Source organism: Geotrypetes seraphini, chromosome 2 (assembly GCF_902459505.1).
Source record: "Geotrypetes seraphini chromosome 2, aGeoSer1.1, whole genome shotgun sequence".
NCBI lineage: Eukaryota > Metazoa > Chordata > Amphibia > Gymnophiona > Dermophiidae > Geotrypetes > Geotrypetes seraphini.
The window spans coordinates 253,531,122-253,555,067 of NC_047085.1; the positions used below are offsets into that span (position 1 = coordinate 253,531,122).

A 23,946-nucleotide genomic window follows, 5' to 3' on the forward strand; every position below is an offset into this window, starting at 1 on the left:
TTTTCCATAAATTAGAAGCGTGTGGTATAAATGACAGCTCAACTCCTTTTGCTTACACTGCCATTACAATTTGGAATAATCTACCTGTTTACATTAGGACTGATATCAATTACTTAAGGTTTCATAAAAATGTTGATATTTTTTTATGACTTCTTGTAATATTCACGTTATAATGATATTTTAATTATTGATTGTTTTTGTATTTTCCCATAGATTTTACAGCCTCTTTTAATGTAAATCGCCTTGAACCTTTTTGGTATAGTGCGATTAATAAATTGTAGATTACACTACCCCCTTCGTCTATGACACCGCGCTAGCATTTTTTAGTGCAGAGAGCCGCGCTGAATGGCCTGTGCTGCTCCCGACGCTAATTGAGTTCCTATGAGCGTCGGGAGAAGCGCGGGTCATTCAGCGTGGCCCTCTGCGCTAAAAAACGCTAGCGCGGTTTCGTAGAAGAGGGGGGTAGTTTAGACTCTAGGTCAGAGGTTCTTATCCAAACCTCAGGATGCACCAAACCAGTCTGATTTTAGGACACCCACAAAGATCTACATTCAACAGAAGCAGGGCATGCACATCTATCCATGTATATTCAACGGGGCTACAATGTGTCCCAACTAGGTCAAAAAGCACCAGTCTAACTGATGCAGCAGCTCAGAGGCTGCAAGCGTACCTTGGCTTCGTCAGGCACATAGATCTTCTTTGCTTTTTTGATCATAGGCTGTGGTTTTAGCTCCTTATCAGTGAACTTGTGCTTGCGAGGGTCAAAAAGCTCTCCACCAGGGACACTGGACATCACCAGATCTGAAGGGTCTGGGTTGAAGTTCACGTGCACCTGAACGCCCTCTGGGTTGACAGGGCTGGGGGCATCTTGCTTAGGTGATGAGGAGCCTGAAAAAAAAAGAAAAGCCACAGTGTCTCAACTGGCTGCACAGTACTAAAATCACACTACCAAGGTTTTTAGGCAAACATACAGTGCTTCATCTAGGGAATAAAAATGTGGGGGCAAATCAGACGCCTTCAGCACCCTATGCATGCATCAACAATATCTGCTGTCCAACACACTGATCAGGTTCCACCAGTGCACTGTAACATACCCAGCACTTCTCATTAAAACAATGTATACAGAAATCTTCATATAAAAAAAAACGAGACTCTGAAGTTCTCTGACTCACAGTTTTACACAGGCATAAGAATAGCCTTACTGGGTCAGACCAATGGTCCATCTAACCCAGTATCCTGTCTTCATGGAGGCCAATCCAAGTCACAAGTACCTGGCAATAACCCAAATAGTAGCAGCATTCCATGCCACCAATCCAAGGCAAGCAGTGGCTTCTCCCATGTCTATCTCAACAGCAGTTTATGAACTTTTCCTCCAGGAACTTGTCCAAACCTTTTTTTAAACCAAGCTACATATATATATATATATGGAAACCATTAACGAAATATTGTAAGGATTAAAGTAAAACTGATTCCCTTATATTAATTATTATTTTAAGATGCAGGGGGGGGGGGTATTTTAATATCACATGTTTTATATGATAATAAAATATATGGGTGGGTGGAATGGGATAGGGATGGGGTTAAGAATTTATGAGATGTATCAATGAATAATTCTAAGTGATGTATTTATTATTTATGTGAGTGAATATATTATAACACTTTATGTAATATTGAAAATGAATAAAGAATAAAAAAAAAAAAACAAGCTACATTAACCGCTCTTACCACATCTTCCGGCAATGCATTCCAGAGCTTAACTATTCTCAGAGTGAAAAAAATATTTCCTCCTATTGGAAGCACAACAGGGAATGAGAGACTTCAGCCCGTGAAAAGAAGCAGGTGAAGATCGGGACATCGCTTACCTGTGTTGTCCGAGGCCTTGAAGGCTACAGAGGGAGACGATGGGCAGGAGGAGGCACCCTTGGGTTCTTTCTCTTCCATCTCATCAACAGGCAGGAGGGAGTTTTGTACCGCTGGGTTCAGGTTCAGCTGTGAGGAGATGCCGTTCTCCAGCAGGAACTCGTCAAGGTCCATGTACTCCAGGTGGAAGGACTCCCCATCATAGGGGATGGTTTTGTCCCAGATAGGAGGCATTAGGGAGGCAGATACCTGCAGGGCGCTTCCAGCTGCTTCATCATCATCGTCAACTAACTTTGCTTTCTCTTTCTCTACAAAACAGAAAAGTGTTCCAACATTGAATATAAAAATACCATAAATAGCAAGATTGGTGTATTGCAGGTGAATACTACATGGAGAAGTCTGTCCCCAATCAGGTGGGAATTAGCACTCATATTAAGTTTATTTTTTTTTTATTGTTTTTCTGTGAATCTTCATTGAATTCATATTTTTCACATCAAAAAGTGTGGCCCATTCATGTTACTAACCTTTCAGCTAAAAGTCATTAAGACCTACAAGCTGCCACCTTCAACCATATTTACCAGTAAAACATTCTCAGTGGTTTTGGTTCATGTTCTAATTGTTCAAGTTAAGGGGGAAAAGTGCCATCACTATAACATTTTCAACTTTGTTTTCCATTCCTTTCCTAATAATTCCTAACATTCTATTTGCTTTCTTAACCACCGCTGCACACTGAGCGGAGGGCTTCAACGTATTCTCAACAATGACACCTAGATCCTTTTCCTAGGCGGTAACTCCTAACATCATAGAACTACCTTTGCATGGTCTAATTTACTATGAATTTTCTCTCACCCTGTGTCTATGAGGAAAAAGCTAGTAAATCAGAGCACAATTTATTTAAAATACTTATGTTGAAATCTTTGTATTAATAAAAGACATGACATAAATAAATGTGTGATTGTATAAAACAATTCAAAATATTGTATAATAATAAGTTGACAAATAATACATACAATAACCAAGGTATAAACAAAATACATTAATACAGAAGACCTATAAAAAGAAATGATTAAATCACATCTTAACAGGAGAAAAACATTATCACAAAATGTTAAAAGCTGTTGGAAAATACAAAGCCTTTACCCTAGGGGTGTCCAACCTTTTGGCTTCCCTGGGCCGCATTGGCCGAAAAAAATTTATCTGGGGCCGCGCAAACGCTGCAGCAAGACAGAGGAGGGAGTCAGCAAGATGGTAAACACCAGGGGGCAGCAGAGGAAAACACTGCATTGCCCTCGACCGGGGCCGCACAAAATACTTCACGGGATTGCAGGTTGGACACCCCTGCTTTACCCACTTCCTAAAGGTAAGCAGGTCAGATTCCATATGCAACACTAAACGCAGTTCATTCCACAGTCAGGGATCAGTCATTGATAGCATTCTATCACATCTACCGTACTGTTCAAGATCAGTGGACAGAATAACCAACAAATCGGTCCACCTGATATTCAGTGTTATTTAATCAGCTAGGAATAGCTCCTGACCGGTTAAATAGCATTTGGTCTGCTAACTGCTAATATTCAGTGTGAGGATAGCAAGCCATCTCCCACTGAGTATTAATAACTAGTGCTTAAACTTGAATGGCTATATCATGCAATAGCCACCAATTTTAAGCACTCACCGGTCAAATTTAGCAGCTAAATCGGGCCGTGCAAAAAGCAGGTCTACCTTTGTCCGATATAACTTAGCCAGACAGTACTTAAAATTGAGTTAGCTGGACAAAGATAGACCAGATATTCAATGCTGGTCACTGAAAACAGCCCAGCACGGAATATTTGCAGTCTGTGCCAATTGTGGGAGTTAACCTGCCTCCCTCCCACGGTGTCAGTATCAGCCCCTGTGTGTTTTACTGCAGTTCAGCACCATGGCTTGGACAGCTCCATTGACAAAGGGACACCTATAATGTTCCAACAGATGGATTTATTCATTCAAAAGGATGACTCAACATGATTTGTGTTTCAGCCACAAGGCCTGTATCAGGAGTCTAAATACATAAAGTAAAACACATTAAAAAGAATAAATACTATATAAACAAGAACAGACAGCAATATCAGACTTAGGGTCAGATTTACTGGTGCACATCAACATATTATAGCATGCATTAATGTGATTTAATATAGGCTGTACTTACAATAATGAGCAGTGCATTATATAATATATGTTAAATAACTCATGTTAATGTGCAATAAGGGAAGATTAGGTTCTTACCTCAATAATCTTCTTTCTGGCATAAGGGCATATGAGTATTGACGAGTGGGGTTATTCTCCCCTAACCGTGAGTTGTACAGAAGGCATCATCTACATTTCTCAGCTTCATCTCTTTCCTCACTGGAATCTCTCTGACAAGACATTTCTGTTCTACTATGTAACAAATACAGTAAACAACGTTAATAAAAACATTAGAAAAATGAGGTGGAATGAACAAGCCACCTACCTGAGTGCAACCAGCACCAACACTTATGGAGTTCTGATACTCACATTTGCCTTTGTACCCATAAAAGTGGTACTCTTCCTATCTACTGTCATGAGAAGATCCTGAGCTCTAGGCCCATATACCTGTCTGAGATAGTAACCAGTAGTGCTGCCCGATTCAGGAAAAAAAATTTCGATTCGATTCAGCCTACTGAATCTATTTTTCAATTTGATTCGATTTTCCTGCCCAAGTGGGTGTTTTTTTCAAACATCCTGGTGGGTTTATTTTATAGCCTCTTCACCCCTTTTATAGCCTCTTCACCCCCTTTGCCTTCTCCTACCCACACTGGTGCTGTGGTGTCCTCCAGGAATTTGTTCAAACCTTTCTTAAAACCAGCTACGCTATCCACTTTTACCACATCCTCTGGCAATGCATGCTGCTCTGTGAGGAGGGACCAAACCCTAGAGTTAGCTTCAGTAGACACTAAGGACAATATTCAAAGATTGTGATATGGTTGTTCTATGTGAATTTTTCATTTTGCCCGTGTGCTTTTTCTTATCAAAGAGCACATATTTTTGGAGAGGGGTTATTTGGGGGTTTTGATGAAAAGATTGGAATATACAGTACGTACTCCTAAATATTTAATCCAAATATCGCTGAGACATATTCCAAGTGAGGCTAAGAACACAGGAGAAAGATTTCAACTTTTTTCTCCATTTTAAAGAAGTAGAAAAAGTGGGATTAAGTAAAAACTGATTACTATACAGGCCCCCTTTTATTAAACCGTGAGATCTAATCTACTGCTACAGCTCCTTTCATTTTATCCTTGTTAACAGGACCCAAAATCCCAATCAAATGGGAAGATTTTTCTAAAAACACTGGAGAATCACATACCATTGCTCAGATACTCCCGCAATGCCCATAGCTGCAGATTCTCAAGCAACTGTGTAGCTGCCTCTCTTCCGACCATTTTCCCCCCAAGCACTTGTAGGTGCCATTAGAATCCATGCACCCAAAACATGCTGGCCCAAACCGATCAATCCGATCCTAGTGGGGTGGGGCACGCTTCCAGAAAGGTCACAGCCTCCTTCAAACTTGCCAATCCGACACCAGTTGGGTGGGACATGAGGCTGAAAATGATGAGACCCCTTGAAACTAGCCAATCTGAGCCCGTTCAGACGTGCATCTGGAAATGCCAATGTTCTTCCCTTCCAAAAGTTGCAGGCTTTTATTAAATGGGCGGCTTGAGTGGAAGCCGGAGGATACTGCAGCACTTTCTGACTGACAGGGAGGAGGGTTAGGCCCTGAATTGGCGAGGACAATTTTTTAAAAATATGAATCGATTCACCTAAAGTGAATCGATTCGAATTGTGAATCGGGCAGCACTAGTAACCAGGCAAAATCGTAAATTGACAGAGCAGGGCATCGAGACTTGTATGCCCTTATATCAGAAAGAAGTGTGACGTACCAAAGCAGTACCTTGAGAGTGTGACGTACCAAAGCAGTACATTGCGCCTATGGTGGGACAGATGAGCCTGCCCTTAACACTAAGGACCCAAAAACGGCATCCTTTTGTACTGCCCACTCTGTAAAGCTTTGTAAAGGTATGGAGTGTGGACCATGTAGCTGCCCTACAAATCTTCTCAGGTGGAATTGCCTGGGCCTCCGTCCGTGATGAAGCCACACTTCATTTAGAATGCACTTTCAAAGACATCGGTGGCTTTTTACCATAGCCTATGTATGCCAACAAAATTGCCATGCGAATCCATCTGAAAATGGATGCCTTAGACGCTGGTCTGCTCAGCCTAGCTTAGCTGAACTGGTGAGCACAAAAGGATGATCTGAGAGCAGGAAGTCATTGGTCACCTTGAGATACTAGAGAAAAACTCTGCATATCCATCAACATTTTGTAATGGAATGCGGGAAACCGGACCTCCTGGTTGATGTGAAAGGCCAAACCTACTTCATCAAAAAGAACAGAACCATGTGCAGGGAGAACCCAGCTTCTGTAACTTTGAGGAACAGCTCTCTATATGAGAGTGCCTGTAACTCTGAGATTCTTCTCGCAGAGGCAATAGCCACCATGAAGACTGTCTTAACCATTAGATCTATCAGTGATGCTTCCTACAAAGACTTGTAGACAGCCTTACTAAGTTCCTGCAACACAATGTTAAGGTTCCATGCCAGAAATGGTTGTCTTAAGAAAGGATGCAACCTGAGCGCTGCTTCAAAAATCTGGCTGCATCTGGGTCAGAAGCCAGTGAAGCCTTTTCCACTTGAGCCCTGAAACATGAGAGGACAGCCACCTGCCCTGAACTGGATGGCCCTTGAAATGACCCCCCACCCCCAGTCGTATATGCTGATATCTGTCATCAGGATCTCCCAAGAGGCTATGTAGAGGAGCATGCCCTTTGACAGTCACTCTGATTGTAGCCACCAACACAAGCTTTCTCGTGCTTCTACCATTTGGATCAGTGGCGACTGCAGCGAATCCAACTGCAGCAACTAGTGGGACAATAGAGTGTCCTGGAGGGAGTGCATATGAGCCTTCACCCAAGGAACCATCTCTATGGCTGCTGCCATTGACCCTAACACCTGGAAATAGTGCCAAGCCGTCGGGGCTGGCATCTTTCAAGAAGTTTGAAATTTGACTTGTGATCATCTGTTTCTTGGCTCGGGATGAAAAACATGGTCCTCTGCCTTATTGAAACAGACTCCCAAGTACTCCAGGGATTGGGGCAGTTCCAAGTGGCTCTTTCAGAAATTGACAATCCAACCTAGGTCTTGCAAGAGCTGGACCACTTGTGTCACTGCTTTTTCTCCCTCCGCCTTGGATGGGACTCTGACCAGCCAATCATCTAGGTATGGATGCACCTGGATCCCCCTCTTGCGAAGATGCACTCCCTACCACAATCATCACCTTAGTGAAGATGTGTGGTGCTGTTGCCAGACCAAAGCAAGAGTACTGGCAACTGGTAACGTTTTCCCAGCACATGGAATCTTAAACAAATCCAGAAATATGGGAATATGAAGATAGGTCTCTGTCAAATCCAAGGAAACTAGAAATTCCCCCAGTGCCACTGCCACTGCCACTGCCACAATGACCATGTAGAACTGAGGTACTTTCAAGGCTGCATTGACGGACTTTAGACCCAGGATTAGTCTCCAGTCATCTGAGTCTTTCTTGGGCATTATGAAGTACAGTGCTCCCCCCACGAATTTGCGGTCCTGGTCATTCACGGTATTTTCTGACCGCGAAGGGGAGGCAAGAGAGGGAAGCTGGAGCGCCAGCGAATGAAGGAAATCACTCGTGGTATGCTCCGACCGCCTCTTCCTATACTAAAGTCGGGCCTCACCAATCAGGAGCTGCGTGTCAAAGCAGGGGGTGGGTCTGAGCTGTCATGCCTTATATTTATGTCTTCAGTGATGACTTGTTTCACATGAGCATGTTCTCATAGCCGTAGGCGTGAGTCAGACACCTACATTGATTGTTTCAAAAACATGCATTCTGATTGGTCTGTTAAACGGTGGTAGGATGCCTACTGCCACCTACAATTGGGATGCCGTTTTGAGAATCAGGCCCTTTAGAGTACAAAACTGCTAAGTGATAAATAAATCACATTCATAATATTCTTTAACATTGGGACACTGATGTAATGACTTGTAAATTCCCCTAATATTTGAATACAATATTTGGAGCATCATAAGTGTTGGGACATTAATAACAGTATAACACAAGCTTTGGGCCACTCTCTGGATTGACCTCTATAGTGACATATACATGAATGTGCTGCCACACTGCTCTCCGTGACCCTATTTTGACAAACAAACATGCTTAATTTGTGTGCCAAAACATACATATTAAAAAAAAAGCCCACAAGAAATGATACCTGCTTGAGTTACACTCTGACTTGGGGCATAATTTTCTAAGCTATTTTGCTTCCTTAATACAGACTGGAGAAAAGTCTTAGGGCTCCTTTTACTAAACCACAGAAGAGCTTCTTACCGCAGGCCAGCGAGGTAAATGCTCTGACGTTCATTCAATTCTTTTGAGTGTCAGAACATTTACCTCACCGGTCCATGGTAAGAAGCTCTTCTGGCTAGAGTGAGCTTGGAGGCAACTTCAGCATTTGGAACCTAGGACAATACCAGACTTTACAGTCTACGGCCCAGAAATATCAAAAAAGAAAGAGACAGGTTAATCTAATCATGTATTTTTTAATGGGCATAACTTATGGGCAGACTGGATGGGCCGTTCAGGTCTTTATCTGCCGTCATTTACTATGTATGTTCTGCAGTTTAGTAAAACCTAGCATAAGTGAATTGGGCTCTAAATTCTAAAGATATTTGTAGCGTAAGAAAGTTAAAAAGAGGGAAAAAATCTGACAGCTTTTTGAAGCTTAATATTGATTTTGCTTTTGTCTGTCCGACATATCACTTTTTACTAATTTATTTGAAAAACCGAATGCATGATATATGCCAAATTTCAGGAAGCTGAAAACAGACCCCTTTCCTCCTTGATATTTAAACTCCATAGTCTAAAAATCCAGACTGCAGTGATTTTTTTCAGTGCTCTGTTATCTTGCCAGATTTTAAACCCTGCTCTATTTGCTCTGCACAGACTGTCCATCTCCAATGTCTAGAAGCCTCACAGTCTAAGACAAAGGCACAAGTTCGCTTCCTGACACATATCTGGCACTCCCTGTGACCCTTTTGCTAAAGGACAGCTTTGTGTGTTCTTCCTTTCACTTACTTGTTCTTTTAATGGGACATTGTGTTTTAGTTACCAGCTGAGATGAATCAACCCTTTTCCTATAATATCTATAGGGCAGGGAGCATGCTGTGAAACTTATTTTCACAAGCTGCAAATTGCTGCCTTTGCTCTACAAATGCCACATTAATATTCTGGCAAAGACCAAGGCTAAGACTGATCTCTTTTTGGCCTTTTGGTTAAGAATGTGGTCCTGTGTAAAAAAAGAGGTTAACATCCTGCCTTAAAAAACACAGAGAGAATGAATGACCTTAGGTGGGGTCTCTCCCAGAGCATTCTTTATTCTGTGTATTTTTTCCTGAATATACTATTTGTAGAGCAAGCTAAGACAATGATATTTAGACTGTGCAAAAAACTTTCACAGCATGGTCGTCCCCCCCCCACCGTCCAGCCCAAGTCCTCCCTATCAAACTGTTGATTTTTTGCAGACTTTGATACTTTTTGGGGAAAGAAACAATCATAGTCTCATTGGCAAAACCTTTATCAAAAAACTTTAAAAAAAATTGAAAGAAAGATTGTTCAGGCTCTACCCCCCTCCAATTCTTTTGCCTTTTATAACATCTTTTGATTTAGTTGGGAAACGTGTAGACACCAAAGCAGAGGTGCTCAGAAGTTTGCTAGCAATTTGAAGAAAGCTGATTTCTTGTTCACTTTTGAGTCTAAGCTGACAGTATGTTTGCTTTGAGTCTCTAGTTATGATCATATCATCTGTAATCATATGATACTTGGAATGCTCCACAATCTACATGGCTTTTCTCCTGCAAAATCTCACTGGCTAACCTATCCTAAATGGTAAGTGATATTTCGCAGGAGAAGGACAATTAGTAGGAAGTCAATTTGAAGAACAACTGGTAAGACAACAGTTGGTAAGATGAAGGAAGTCCCTACCAATTGTTGTTCTACAAATTGACTTCAAGGCGGCAGACTGATTACTGATTAAGTGACAGAATAAAAAAATATCAATGGGAGTATATGTGCAACTGCCTCCCCAGGCACTGCTTCTTCCAGCCTTCATCCGGACAATGGAGTGTCCATCTCAAAGTCATACTCCCCGATCTGTCCCCGATCCGCCTCGCTCATCTCCCACATCTGGCCGCCAATGGAAGTCCCATGGAATCCACCACATTTCTTCACAAAGCTGCAGGCAGCCACGGCTCACCTGGAAGCCTTCCCTCTGATGTCACAAGGAAGCTCCCTCTGACATCAGAGGGAAGACCTCTGAGTCAGCCAAACATGTCGCTGCAGATAGAAAGTCTCTGGAGAAATCGGCAGATTTTACTCCTATTGATAATTTTTTTATTCTGTCACTTAAACAATTCTAAATCTTAATGGGACCAGATAGCAAAGATAGCAATAATTTCTATAGTTTGCTTGTTTACTTAACAAAAAACAAATACCCTCTTTCCAAAAGTATTATAAAGCTCGTTTCTATCAAAACTCTTAACAGCGCCCTCAAGCTTGCCTCATACTGGTCCCAATATAACAGATGAAAAATGTGAGCAAGTAACATATGAGACTATTATTTAAAAAGTGACCACCCTGACTGCTTTACACTTTGGAATGCCTGCTCGGAAAAGGCTTCAATTTCAGCAGTTTTTGCTTTGTTTTGTTTTTATCATTTTACTCACTACAGCATGATTACCTTGTGGTCTATTGGACACAAACAGCACTAATCTAATCTAATCTTTGATTTTATATACCGATTCATCCCAACAGGAAAGTTCGACTCAGTTAACAGAACATTATACAAGAACAGAAACTATGGGCTTCTTTTACTAAGGAGCGCTACCGTTTTTAGCATGCGCTGAACATTAGCACGTGCAAACCATGTGCTAAACGAAAAATACTAACGCAAGCTCTATGGAGGTGTTAGCGTCTAGCACACGGGGCATTGTAGTGCATGCTAAAACCGCTAGCACACCTTAGTAAAAGGAGCCCTATATCTTTTAGGCTAAAATTTTATGGTTGATTATTTGAAAAAGAAAAATCATTAGTAAATTTCTGGAATAAATATGTCTTCAATGCTTTACGAAAAGTGGGTAGATGAGAGAGAACTCTAACTTTAAAAGGAAGATCATTCCAAACTTTTACGAATAAAAAAGAAAATGATCGACATATATTGGCCATAGTTTTTATTCTTTTAACAGTGGGAAAGCCAAGTTTATATTTCTGAGAGCTCCAGGAAAATATTTAATCCTCCCTTTTACAAAATGTTTTTTAGCGCAGGCCAGAAAGCTGAATTCTCTCCCAACACTCATAGAGCTCCTATGAGCGTTGGGAGCAGAGCATTCAGCACACCAGTCTGCGCTAAAATCCACTTCCGCAGTTTTGTAAAAAGGGGGGTAAATGAATTCTGACTCTAGATCAGCATGCAAATGAAAAAAAAAATGCAGTCTATTTCTTTTTTTGAAACAATTTTCTTCAAAAATGGAATTTATTTTTTCCACTTAACAGGAAAAAAGAGTTAAAAAATATCCCGGATATATTTGATTTCTAACCTTACCACTGGCTAAGTGGTTGATTTTGCTCAAAGGTTGATTGTAAGATTTTGTTTTTTTAAAAAAGTGAATTTCATAACGTGTTTAAATAATTTATGTTATTTACGTTTTTAAGCATGCAGTTTTGTTGCTTACAATTTGTCTTGAATTATAAATTATGTAAATGTGTTATTAAATTCACTTTTTAAAAACTAGCCACTCCTTTTATAAAGCCGCAGCATCAATTCTTGTACCTAAACATCCCAGAATTGCTTAAGAATAATATACTCATCTATATACCAAAGAGATCTCTGCGTTCTGAGAATTTAGCTTTACTGAGGACGTCTGTGAAGCCAAGACTTATCGAGACTAGTAAACAGACTTTATGTTGTGCAGGAGGTAAGTTATGGAACTCCTTAGTGGATCAGATACGAAATTGTTGTGAAAAGGGCACGTTTAGAAAACTACTTAAGACCCAGTTATTTGTAGATGCCTTTTTTTTTTTTGCTATTTCTGGTAAAGTTGATGAATTATCCATGATTTTTATTGTCTAAAGTAAACTATGCTATTCTTCTGAGGATTGCTTGCATCCTTATTTTATTACATGTTCATTTTAATATGTATTTGTTTTATCATGTGTCCATTTTAAATATTATGGGGCTCATAATTAAAAAAAAAAAAGTTCAAAAAGTAGCCTAAATCGGTACTTGGATGATCAAAAAGCCAGATCGTCCAAGTACTGATAATCAAAGCTGGTTTTACATGTATCTAAAATAGCTTAAGCCTTTACCCTGTCTCTAAACACCTAGAGTGAAAAGAGGCATTTTTAGAGGAGGGGAAAGGGCGGGAGGTGGGCCGACCTAGATTTAGTCGTACAGCAAGTATAACCAAAAACTTTAACTGGTTACCCAGTCAGAATTTATACATTTTGACTTATACCAAGTCAAAACAGGTATAAGTTCCGAATAGGGACTGCTGAGCTGATCGCAGCAGCAGCAGCGATCAGCTCAGCAGCCCCGGCAACCTGCCCACCTCCCACCACAACGATCGCGGCAGGAGAGATGGCTTATCTCCCCTGCCGCGATAACGATCCCCCCATCCCAGAACCCTGACAATACCGGGAGGGAGCCCAACCCCTCCTGCCGTATCGCAAGCCCCTGAACCCCCCCAACTCCCTCAAATACTGGCAGGAGGGAGCCCATCCGCTCCTGCAGAGGCGTACCCCCCCCCCCGCGATCCACCCACCACCCCCGAAACAATACCGGCAGGAGGGAATCCAACCCCTTCCACCAAGGCGACCCCCTACCCCCAAAACAATATTGGCAGAAGGGAGCCCAAACCCTCCTGCCGAGGCAACAGGCCCTCCTGCCCACAGCGTATTCCCCCGCACCACCGATCCCCCCTAACCCTGCGACCCCCACCGACACCCCCCTGAACTTACATTAAGTTGGCCGGACAGAGGGGTCCAAAGCCCATCCACCCAGCAGGCTTGCCATTCTCTGAATGGCAGGCCTAGGGCCTGATTGGGCCAGGCGCCTATGGCCCCGCCCATAGGAGGGGAATTAGGCACTTGGGGCAACCAGAATTGGCCCCGTTGCCTTAGGCCTCCTCCTGTGGGTGGGGCCTTAGGCACATGGGCTGGGTTGGATGGAGGGCCTGCCGGGCTTGGGACCCGTCCAACTTAATGTAAGTTCAGGGGGGGGTTAGGGGGAGTTTGGAGGGAACGATCGTGGGTTCAGGGTGCAGTTGCGGTGGGGTGCGCCGTGGGCAGGAGGGCCTGGGATCCCTCCTGCCCATATTTGAGGGGGGTTGGGAGTCACCTCAGCAGGAGGGGTTGGGCTCTCTCCTGCTTATATTTGAGGGGGGTGGGGGTCACCTCGGCAGGAGGGGTTGGGCTCCCTCCTGCCGGTATTGTCTGGGGGGATGGGGGGGTCGCCTCGGCAGAAAGGGTTGGGCTCCCTCCTGTCGGTATTGTTTTGGCACCTCGGCAGGAAGGGTTGGGCTCCCTCCTGCTGGTATTTGAGGGAGTCGGGGGGTTCGGGGGCTTGCGCCTCAGCAGGAGGGGTTGGGCTCCTTCGCCTAAAAAGGTCTTGTTTTGGGCATTTGGGACTTGGGCAATTTTTGGTTGATAATGTGTTCTAAGGTTAGCTGTAGTGGTGGTCTGGGTGATTAAACTACTGAATGTAGAGGTAGGCCATTCTCAAAAAATCCCCTCATTTTGGACGTTCTTTTTGAGAATGGACATTTTCCCTGCTGCTCTTTCAGCATTTAGGGCCTTAGGCCAAAAGGGGACTTAGACTTTTTTTTTTTTTTATTATGCCCCTACACATAAGCACAGTTACTTACCGTAACAGTTGTTATCCAGGGACAGCAGGCAGATATTCCCACACATGGGTGACGTCACCGACGGAGCCCCGCAGCGGACAGCCTCGAAAGCAAACTTGCTTGAAGATCTCGATCTTTCGAGCACTGTACCGCGCATGCGCGCGTGCCTTCCCGCCCGAACTAGGAGGCGCATCTCCTGAGAGGATCCTCAGTTCAGATACCTAGCCAAGAAGCCAACCAGGGGAGGTGGGAGGGTTGTGGGAATATCTGCCTGCTGTCCCTGGATAACAACTGTTACGGTAAGTAACTGTGCTTTATCCCAGGACAAGCAGGCAGCATATTCCCACACATGGGTGACCTCCAAGCTAAGTAAAAAGGGATGGAGGGAAGTTGGCAATTTACGAAAAAAGATTTTGCAAAACAGATTGGCCAAAGTGGCCATCCCTCCTGGATAAGGAATCCAGACAATAATGAGAGGTGAAAGTATGAACCGAGGACCAAGTGGCAGCTTTGCAGATTTCCTCAATGGGAGTTGATCGAAGGAAAGCTACAGATGCCGCCATAGCTCTAACTTTGTGGCCCGTCACTCGACCTTGCAGAGGAAGACCAGCCTGAGTGTAGCAGAAAGAAATACAAGCAGCCATCCAGTTGGAGATTGTGCGTTTTGATATAGGACGTCCCAACTTGTTTGGATCAAATGAGATGAAAAGTTGAGGAGATGTTCTGTGAAGTTGAGTGCGTTGGAGGTAGAAAGCCAAAGCACGTTTACAGTCCAAGGTATGAAGAGCGGCTTCTCCAGGATGAGAATGAGGCTTTGGAAAAATCACAGGTAGAACAATAGACTGATTGATGTGAAATTCTGAAACAACTTTAGGTAAGAATTTAGGATGAGTATGGAGGACCACTTTGTCATGGTGAAAAACTGTGAAGGGTGGATCTGCAACTAAAGCTTGTAGCTCACTGACTCTTCGAGCAGAAGTGAGAGCAATCAAAAACACAGCTTTCCAAGTGAGATACTTGAGGTGGCTTTGTCAAGCGGTTCAAAAGGAGGTTTCATAAGTTGAGCTAAAACAACATTGAGATCCCAAACCACTGGAGGTGGTTTAAGCGGTGGATGGAGATTGAGAAGTCCTTTCATAAAGCAAGAAATGATAGGATGTGCAGAAAGGGGTTTTCCATCCAAAGGCTGATGAAAAGCAGCTATAGCACTAAGATGAATTCGAATAGATGTAGTTTGAAGTCCAGATTGTGATAAATGGAGTAAGTAGTCCAGAACGGATGTCAAGGAGGAAGATCTGGGTGGCAAGTGACGTGTAGAACACCAAGCAGAGAATCTAGTCCACTTCTGGCCATAACATTGTCTAGTTGATGGTTTTCTGGAAGCAAGTAAGATATCTTGAACAGACGGAGAGAATTGAGAAAAGTCTGTTACGCAGAAAGGTACCAAGCTGTTAAATGTAGAGACTGCAGATTGGGATGAAGCAAGGATCCTTGACTCTGCATGAGTAGAGAGGGAAATACTGGTAGGAGAAGAGGCTCCCTGGTGCTGAGTTGAAGTAGAAGGGAGAACCAAGGTTGTCTGGGCCACCAAGGAGCTATCAGAATCATGGTGGCATGTTCTGACTTCAGTTTGACTAGAGTCTTGAGAATCAGAGGAAACGGAGGAAAAGCATAAAGGAACTGATTCCTCCAGTCCAGTAGAAACGCATCCGCTTCAAGACGTTGAGGGGCATAGATGCGGGAGCAAAATTGAGGCAGTTTGAAGTTGAGAGGTGACGCAAACAGATCTATCTGTGGAGTTCCCCAACGGGCAAAGATTTGGCGAAGAGTAGGAGAATTGAGTGTCCATTCGTGAGGCTGTAGAAGACGACTCAATTTGTCCGCCAAATAATTGTGTTGACCCTGAATATAAACAGCTCTGAGGAAGATGTTGTGAAGAATTGCCCAATGCCACAATTTCAGAGCTTCTTGACAGAGGGAGTGAGAGCCCGTCCCTCCCTGTTTGTTGACATAATACATGGCTACCTGGTTGTCGGTACGTACAAGAATCACCATGTCGTGAAGGAGATGTTGAAAAGCTTTGAGAGCATAGAATATCGCTCTGAGTTCCAATAGATTGATATGACACCGACGGTCTGCTTGAGTCCAGAGACCCTGAGTGCGAAGACCGTCCACATGAGCTCCCCATGCGTACATTGAAGAGTCGGTTGTGAGGACTTTCTGATGAGGAAGAGGGTGGAACAGCAAGCCTCTGGAAAGATTTAAAGAGAGCATCCACCAACGGAGAGACTTCCGCAATGAAGGAGTTATGGAAATCAGTCGAGTTGGTGGATCCACTGATTGCTGCCATTGGGATGCCAGTGTCCATTGAGAAATACGAAGGTGAAGTCTGGCAAAAGGAATCACATGAACTGTAGAAGCCATGTGACCGAGCAGAACCATCATCTTTCGTGCTGGAACAGTTGAAAGTTGGAAGAGTTGTTGAGAAATCTGAAGCAGGGCCGCCTGACGTGGTTGTGGAAGGTATGCTCTCAGATTGATAGTGTCCAGAGTTGCTCCTATGAATTGGAGAGACTGAGAAGGAGTCAACTGAGATTTGGGAAAGTTGATGTGAAATCCCAAACTTTGTAGAAAAAGAATAGTCTGTTGGGTCGCTGCAATAACCCCTGAAAAAGAGGGAGCCTTGATGAGCCAGTCGTCTAGGTATGGAAATACTTGGAGACCCTGGTTGCGAAGAGCTGCAGCCACAACCACGAGACATTTTGTGAAAACCCTGGGAGAAGAAGCCAATCCGAAGGGGAGAACTCGGTACTGCAGATGAAGGCTTCCTACTTGGAATCTGAGGTACTTGCGAAATGCTGGATGAATAGGGATATGAGTATACGTCTCTTTGAGATCGAGGGAACACATCCAATCCCCTTGGTCCATTAAGGAATATAAAGTTGGCAGTGTGAGCATTCGAAATTTCTCTTTGACTAGATATTTGTTGAGAGCTCTGAGATCCAGGATCGGTCGCAAATCCCCCGTCTTTTTGGGAACTAGAAAATAACGGGAGTAGAATCCCAAGTTCCTTTGTGAAAGAGGAACTTCCTCCACAGCTCGTAGGAGAAGCAGAGCTCGAGCTTATTGGAGAAGAAGGGGAAGATGCGACTGATTGGAAGGACACTCTCTTGGATGGCGATTTGGAGGCACCTGAAGGAGCCGAAGAGAGTATCCCTCTCGTAGGATGGTAAGCACCCAGAGATCTGATGTAATGAGCTCCCACTGGTGATAAAATGTGGAAAGGCGACCCCCTATGGGGAGGGGAGAATTTGGAAACAGAGAAATTTGAATGCTCATGTTGAGATTGTCAAAAAGACTGAGCAGGCTTGGTGGCAGCAGGAGTCTGAGATTTTTGTTGTCGCTGTTGTTGAGGAGGACGACGAGGAGGAGGTCTTGAAAAAGCAGGAGTCGTTTTCTGAGGATAACGACGTGGAGTCTGTTTGAAACCTCTAGTTGGTGCAGGTTTAGGTTTAGGTCGAATGAGGGAAGCAAAAGAGCGTTCATGTTCTGAACGACGCTTGGTAGCTGCCTCAATAGAGTCATCAAATAATTCATTTCCCTGACAAGGTAGATTTGCCAATCTATCTTGAAGGTTGGGATCCATGTCCACAATACGTAACCATGCTAAACGACGCATGGCTACAGCAAAGGCCGATACTCGAGACGAGAGTTCAAATGCATCATATGAGGCTTGTAACATGAAGAGTCGTAATTGAGAAAGAGTCTTAAGGATGAGTTTAAATTCTGAAAGACGAGTGGTAGAGATATCCGGGTAAAAAGATGGTAAAATCTTCAGAAAATGGTTGAAGTAGGACGTAAAGATGTAGCTGTAATTAAGAACTCTATTTGCCATCATAGAGTTTTGGTATAAACGGCGACCAAACTTATCCATGGTACGACCTTCTCTACCTGGAGGAACTGAAGCATAGATTTTGGAAGGATGTGCTTTCTTTAAAGAGGATTCTACTACCGGGGATTGATGAGATAGTTGAGACTTTTCATAACCTTTACATGGAACTGTTCGATAACGGGATTCCAATTTAGATGGAATGGCAGTGATGGAATAAGGAGTCTCCATATTACGAACAAAGGTTTGTTTCAGAACAGGAGTCATAGGTAATCTGAGGGACTCTTTCGGTGGATGAGGAAGCTCCATATCTGCTAAATATTCAGGAGTATATTTAGAATCTGAATGAAGATCCAGTTTGAGAGCTTGTCCCATATCAAAAATAAATTTGGCAAAAGAAATGGATTTGGAATCAGACGCTTCCTCAGGAGATACACTGCGAGATTTAGGAAGAGCTGAGTATGAGGGAGAAGCCTCTCTAGAATATGGTGAAAGTGGTTCTGAGTCTAGACGTAGAGTCACAGAAGAAGCTGCACTGTGAGGTGGAGTAAGAGAATGTTTTCTCTTCAGGCTCCTGGATGGAGAAGTACCAGGTGTACATGGTACAGAATAAGTCGAGGTCTGTGGTGAACTGTCTCGACGGGGTGGCTTCGATGGTGGAGTCTTCGGTCGAGAAGGGCTTCGAGTCGATGCGCGATGGTGTCGAGATCTGTGCCTCTGCTTCGAAGAATGAGGCAGAGAAGTCTTGGTATCCAATGCCGAAGACTCCCTCTGAAGCTTGGGAGCAATAGGTCTCGAATGCTTCGACCGGTGCTTCGGAGGAGGCGAGTCTGGAGAAGAATCAGACGAAGAAATTTTCTTTGGTGTCCTGGATCGGCCTCGAGATACTGGAAGCTCTGGTTGTGTGACAGGCTGATCAGTCCGAGGCAAGGTCGAGGACGGGACCAATTGAGCCACTAAGGAGGAAATCTGAGTGGTGAGTATAGATTTCAGCATGTCCTCCAGCATCGGCACCGAGACAGAAGATTCTGATCTCGTAGGTGCAGCAGTACGCTCCGAAGAGGGCGACCTCGAAGGTGAGTATTCCCTTATCTTGGAGGTACGCTTGGAAGATGGACGTGCAGAGGAGTCTGGTGGCTTCTTGGGTATGGTACCTGAAAGAGAACCCGGAGACTTACCCCCCATAGAAGACTTCGCAGATGGCACCGTCTTCGAGGGAACCGAAGCAGGTAAGGTCGAGGCCTTCGAGACCAGGGCAGCCGCCGAGGTCGAAGCAGAATCCGAAGGTTGCTCCATGTCTCCGAAAAGTTGAAAAAATTGAGCGCACCGGCGTCGAAAAGCCCGTGGAGTAAGAGTGAAACAACGGTGACAATCTTCTGGGGAATGAGTGGGACCCAGGCACTGTAGACAGCGGCAGTGTGGATCGGTGACTGAAATCACACGATTACACTGGCGATAACGTTTGAACCCGGTAAGAGGCCGGGACATGGAAAAAAATAAAGTCCGTGTCGTACGAAAGGAGCAAATGGGCCTAGGCCCAAGGCTCACCGGCCGGACACGAAATCAAAGAAACAATTGAAACTTTTTTATTTTTTTTAAGAAAAGAAAACGAAAAAGAAATAGGAGAGCACAGCGACCGAACTTAACTGAAAGAAAAGAAACAGCCGCGGTGAAGAGAAGGCAATGCTGCAGAGATGTAGAAAAACGTGTCTTCTTGTCTCCGCGGAATTAAACGAACTGAGGATCCTCTCAGGAGATGCGCCTCCTAGTTCAGGCGGGAAGGCACGCGCGCATGCGCGGTACAGTGCTCGAAAGATCGAGATCTTCAAGCAAGTTTGCTTTCGAGGCTGTCCGCTGCGGGGCTCCGTCGGTGACGTCACCCATGTGTGGGAATATGCTGCCTGCTTGTCCTGGGATAATGTAAATTATGTAATCCGCTTAGTTTTAAACGGTATATAAATTTCTAAAATAAATAAATAAAATAACTCTTACCACTGCGGCCGGCAATAAAAAACACTAACACGGCTTCATAAAAGAGGTCGTAGGTCTTACAATCAACTTTTGAGGGGGGGGGGGGGTTTGTAGTGTTTTTTTGTGTGATTTGAAACATGCAATTTGTTCTACGAATTGTTTTCCTACCAATTGTTCTAGATCCAGATCTCTGTCATGAAGTCCTAAGGATGCACAGAAATGAGAACTTGAAATCAAGCTGAAACTGCCAACTGCCATCCTTATTGTTGAGAACAATGAATGATACTTCCTCCTGCTGATGTGGTTACCCATCTGTTTCCTCCCTCACTGGTGTGATTATTCTTCTGTTCCTCCTTCCCTCCCTGCTGGTGTGGTTATCCCTCTGTTTTACCTTCCCCATCCCTGCTAGTGTGGTTACCCATCTATTCGCCCATCCCCCTCTCCCCCAGCTGGTGTCTCGCGAGTGTGGTTATCCCTGTGTTTCCCCTTACCCCTCTATTGGTGAAGCTACCCTTATGTTCCCTTTCCGACTGGTGGTTACCCCCCTGTTCTCACTTTGCCCCCAGGTGTGGTTACCCTTTCCTGCTGGTGTGGTTTACTTGTCTTTCTTTAATTGTACAAAAGTTTAGTGCAATTTCTCAAAAACTGCAAATGAATTACTGAAACCATTTTGTCCCAGGCCTTTTTTTTAAAGTGGTTTTGTCTCTTTGACATGCAAGCTGCGTACCACTATCTGCGTGAAGTTCTCCTGTTAACAAGTCTTTGCACCCTTTTACTACGGAGCATTGCTTTTCCACCCTCTCCAAGACCTCATCAGTCATGTTTTCAGAATTACCACAATGAATGTGCACGAGATAGATTTATCAGACGTTTGGATTTACCCGGACGAGCCCTCTTTTCAGAGGACTCTTTGGGTGTCCGGAGCCGGACAGATTTTCCAAAACCTGGCACTTTGTCCGGGTTTTGAAAAGCTTCCAGCTTGGGACCGCTACAGGACGGTATCGGCGCATGCGTGTGGTGTCATCGCGTCCCACCTGCACATGGACAGATGCCCTCCCGACGCGGCTCCGAGCACAAGAACAGGTTGAGGGGGGCAGAGCTGGGGGGGGGGCGAGGCTGGGTCAGAAGAGGACGGGGCTGGGTAGAACTAGGCGGGCCTGAGGGCAGTGTCATTACAGATTTTACAAAAGTCAAATCTGGTAACAATACATATTAATAGTAGTAGTATTGGTTGTTATTGTTAGGTGCCATCGACTCGTGCTCGAGTCCTTTCGACTTGATGAAACGCGGATCTAAAAAGAAACGGTTTTGTGCTAGTCCAGAGAGGTCCTCCAGCATCATCCCCATGGTTGTTTTCAATGTGTCCAGCCGTCTGATTGCAGGTTGCCCTCTTCACCCGGTTCCTTCGATCTTCCCAAACATGATGTCATTCTCCAGTGATAGCTCTCTCTCTCTTCTGATGGTGTGACCAAAATAAGACAATCGTAACTTCATCATTTGGGCTTTGAGTGACATAGCCGGTATGATCTCTTCCAGAATCGATTTATTAGTTCTTCTGGCGGTCCACAGCACACCTAAAATCCTTCTCCAGCACCAAATCGCAAATGAGTCAATCTTCTTTCTGTCTTGTTTCATTAGTGTCCAGCTTTTGCATCCGTTAACTGACCACTGAGAAAATGAGTGCGTGAACAAGTCTGATCTTCGTTTGGAGTGTTACCTCCTTGCCTTTGAATACTTTGTCAAGAGCTTTCATTGACGAGCGATCAAGTGCTATTCTGCAGAATACTTCCTCGCTGCTAGTTGCTTCTTTGTTTACAAAAGAGCCCAGGAGATTGAAATCCTTTACAACTTCTATTCTATCTCCTTCAAGCACAAAATCTTCATCATTTTCCATGTTCGTGATCTTCGTCTTGTTTACGTTCAGTTCTAATCTCATGCTATGACTTTCGGCTTTGACTTTTCTCAGTAGATATAGCATGTCTTCTTTGCTGCTGGTGATGAGCGTCGTATTACCTGCATAGCGTAGGTTGTTTATATTTTGGCCGCCAACTTTGAAGCCAACTCTCTCTTCTTCCAAATCTGCTTTTCTGAAGATGTTGATGTTAATTTAGTACTAGTAGTAGTGGTAAATACTCTCAGTTTTGTGCCAGGGCAGTCTGCGGGGCAGAGTTGGGACAGACACAGTAGTTATCCAGAACCAAGTTTGACAGTGATGACAAATCAAGTTCAAAAATGGGTCAGATCTGACCAGAAGTTCTGGAGAAATACTTAAAATAATGGTAATAAGGCTAATTCACTATCGGCATGGACACAGAGTAAAGCACTGAAAAGCGAAGTACAACACTGGTCCTTGCTGATGCACTGACAGGAAGGAAGACATTTGTGGCACATGGCTGCATATTAGCCTGGCAATGTATGCTGCTTTTTCTGACAGTACACACTTTTTTAGCGCAGCAGTAATTTGCACTTGGGAGCTATGCTCTAAACGTCAGCATGCTGCTCTAATGCAAGCTTACTGCAGTCTGCAACAGCCTCCCAGGTAGGTCCCAATTGTTGACTGATTTGGTTAGTGCTGCTATAATCTGCAGTGGCCTCAGAGTATGTGTGGGAACACCCCATCTCAGCTCCAGACCGAGACAGAGTGGGAAGTCCAGGGCAGACTGGAATTTCCTTCACGTTCTGATTCAGTATGGTTTCTTATTTTTGCTGTGTAATAATGCTTCAGCAACTTCCCAGCCCCTATTCAGATCCTTTTTTTTAACTCTGCAAGTTAACCAAGAGTGATTTAGCAATTAGGAGGAACCCTCCCTCCCCATATTCTGGCCCCATCTTTGCCAGTTATTTTATCTAGACTAGTGATCACCATTATTTTTCCACTTTGGCAAAGAAAAACTCAACATGAGAGCCGAGATTGTTATTAGAGCAAGCAGGGAGAGTGGGACAGGAGAGCCCAAACCCATGCCCCAATAATACAGTCAGCCTGGAACAATGTATGCAACTAAAACAAAGCCCACTCCCTACACATTACCCATCTCTCCCTCAGCCTGTCTTTTCCATACATCCCTTTTCTCTCCTCAGGTATTCTCCCCTCCACTCTTCCTCAGAACCATCTCTACCCCCTCCCCCAAACACACACTCCAGCTCCTGTCCCTTTTCTATCTTGTCTTCACTCCAATCCCCCTAAGCTGGTGGTCCAAATAGTTTGTTAATCCCCCTTGCCAATTTTCTCTGGAGGCTTTGCTGCTGGCGTCGTCTCTGGAGCAGTTGTCGCATTTCTTTCAGCACTGCATAGATTGCAGTAAGTTTGAGCTGTATGGTGCCTGAATGCATACACAGTTTTCACACTCTTACAAAATTAGTGGAAGACTTAGGCACTGTACTCGTCGTACAACATTTTCAGTAACCGCCCCACAATTTGGAATTCTTTGCCATTACACATAAGATCTGAATCCAACTTAGAGAAATTTAATGGTGCATTGAAATGTTTCCTGTATAAAGACGCTTTTGATCATTAATTTCTTCCTTTAATAGCACTATTGGCCATTTATTCCCCCCTTTTCCTCTCTCTTCCATCTTTTGATTCTCTCCTCAAATGAGCTACTGCAGCTAATGTTACCCTTTCCTTTGTTCATTCCATCAATGTTTTCTTTTCTCAACTATATTGTAGTTCCTCCTTCTTCTCTCTTGTTATTCTATCTTGTCTGTTTTTTGTCTTTGTAGTCAGTTGTATATGTTTATTAGTGCTACCCGATTTGCATCGATTCACCAATTCACTTTGGGTGAATCGATTCGAATCGATTTGTTTTTGGAAAAAAAAAATCGAACTTTCCGATTTCTCGGCCCCCTTGCTAGAGACCCGTTTGGGCTTTCCCTCTGCCACCGGAGTCCTTCATTCTGATGAAACTTCCGGCAGAAAGTCTCTCTCCTTCCTGGCTGGAAGTATTTCTCCTCTCCTCCCTAGCCAGGCAAAAGTGGCGGTAGCGAATGCAATTCACTACCCTGCCGCTACTCCGGGCGTCTTCTCTCCATTCAGCCGCCCAAGCAGAAACAGGAAGTTTTCACTGAGGGCGGACCGCAGTGGCGAGAAGTCGCAAGGAGCGATGGCCGGAGTGGATCGCTAAATAACCAGCGCCATCGGCAACATGTTGTATCGTCAAAAAAAAGGTTGATGGGGGTAGAGGGGAGA

General features: G+C 44.1%; 1 protein-coding gene across 1 annotated transcript in view; it reads right to left on the bottom strand.

The window, feature by feature from the left end:
* Window positions 1-23,946, bottom strand: part of TEF (TEF transcription factor, PAR bZIP family member) — a 49,045-nt gene that overhangs the window by 12,396 nt on the left and 12,703 nt on the right. The window contains exons 2-3 of the mRNA XM_033929396.1: window positions 1,863-2,168; window positions 671-888 (exon numbers count right to left, since the gene is read on the bottom strand). Of these exons, the coding sequence (XP_033785287.1) occupies window positions 671-888; window positions 1,863-2,168 (524 nt within the window). The remainder of the gene's footprint in view (window positions 1-670; window positions 889-1,862; window positions 2,169-23,946) is intronic.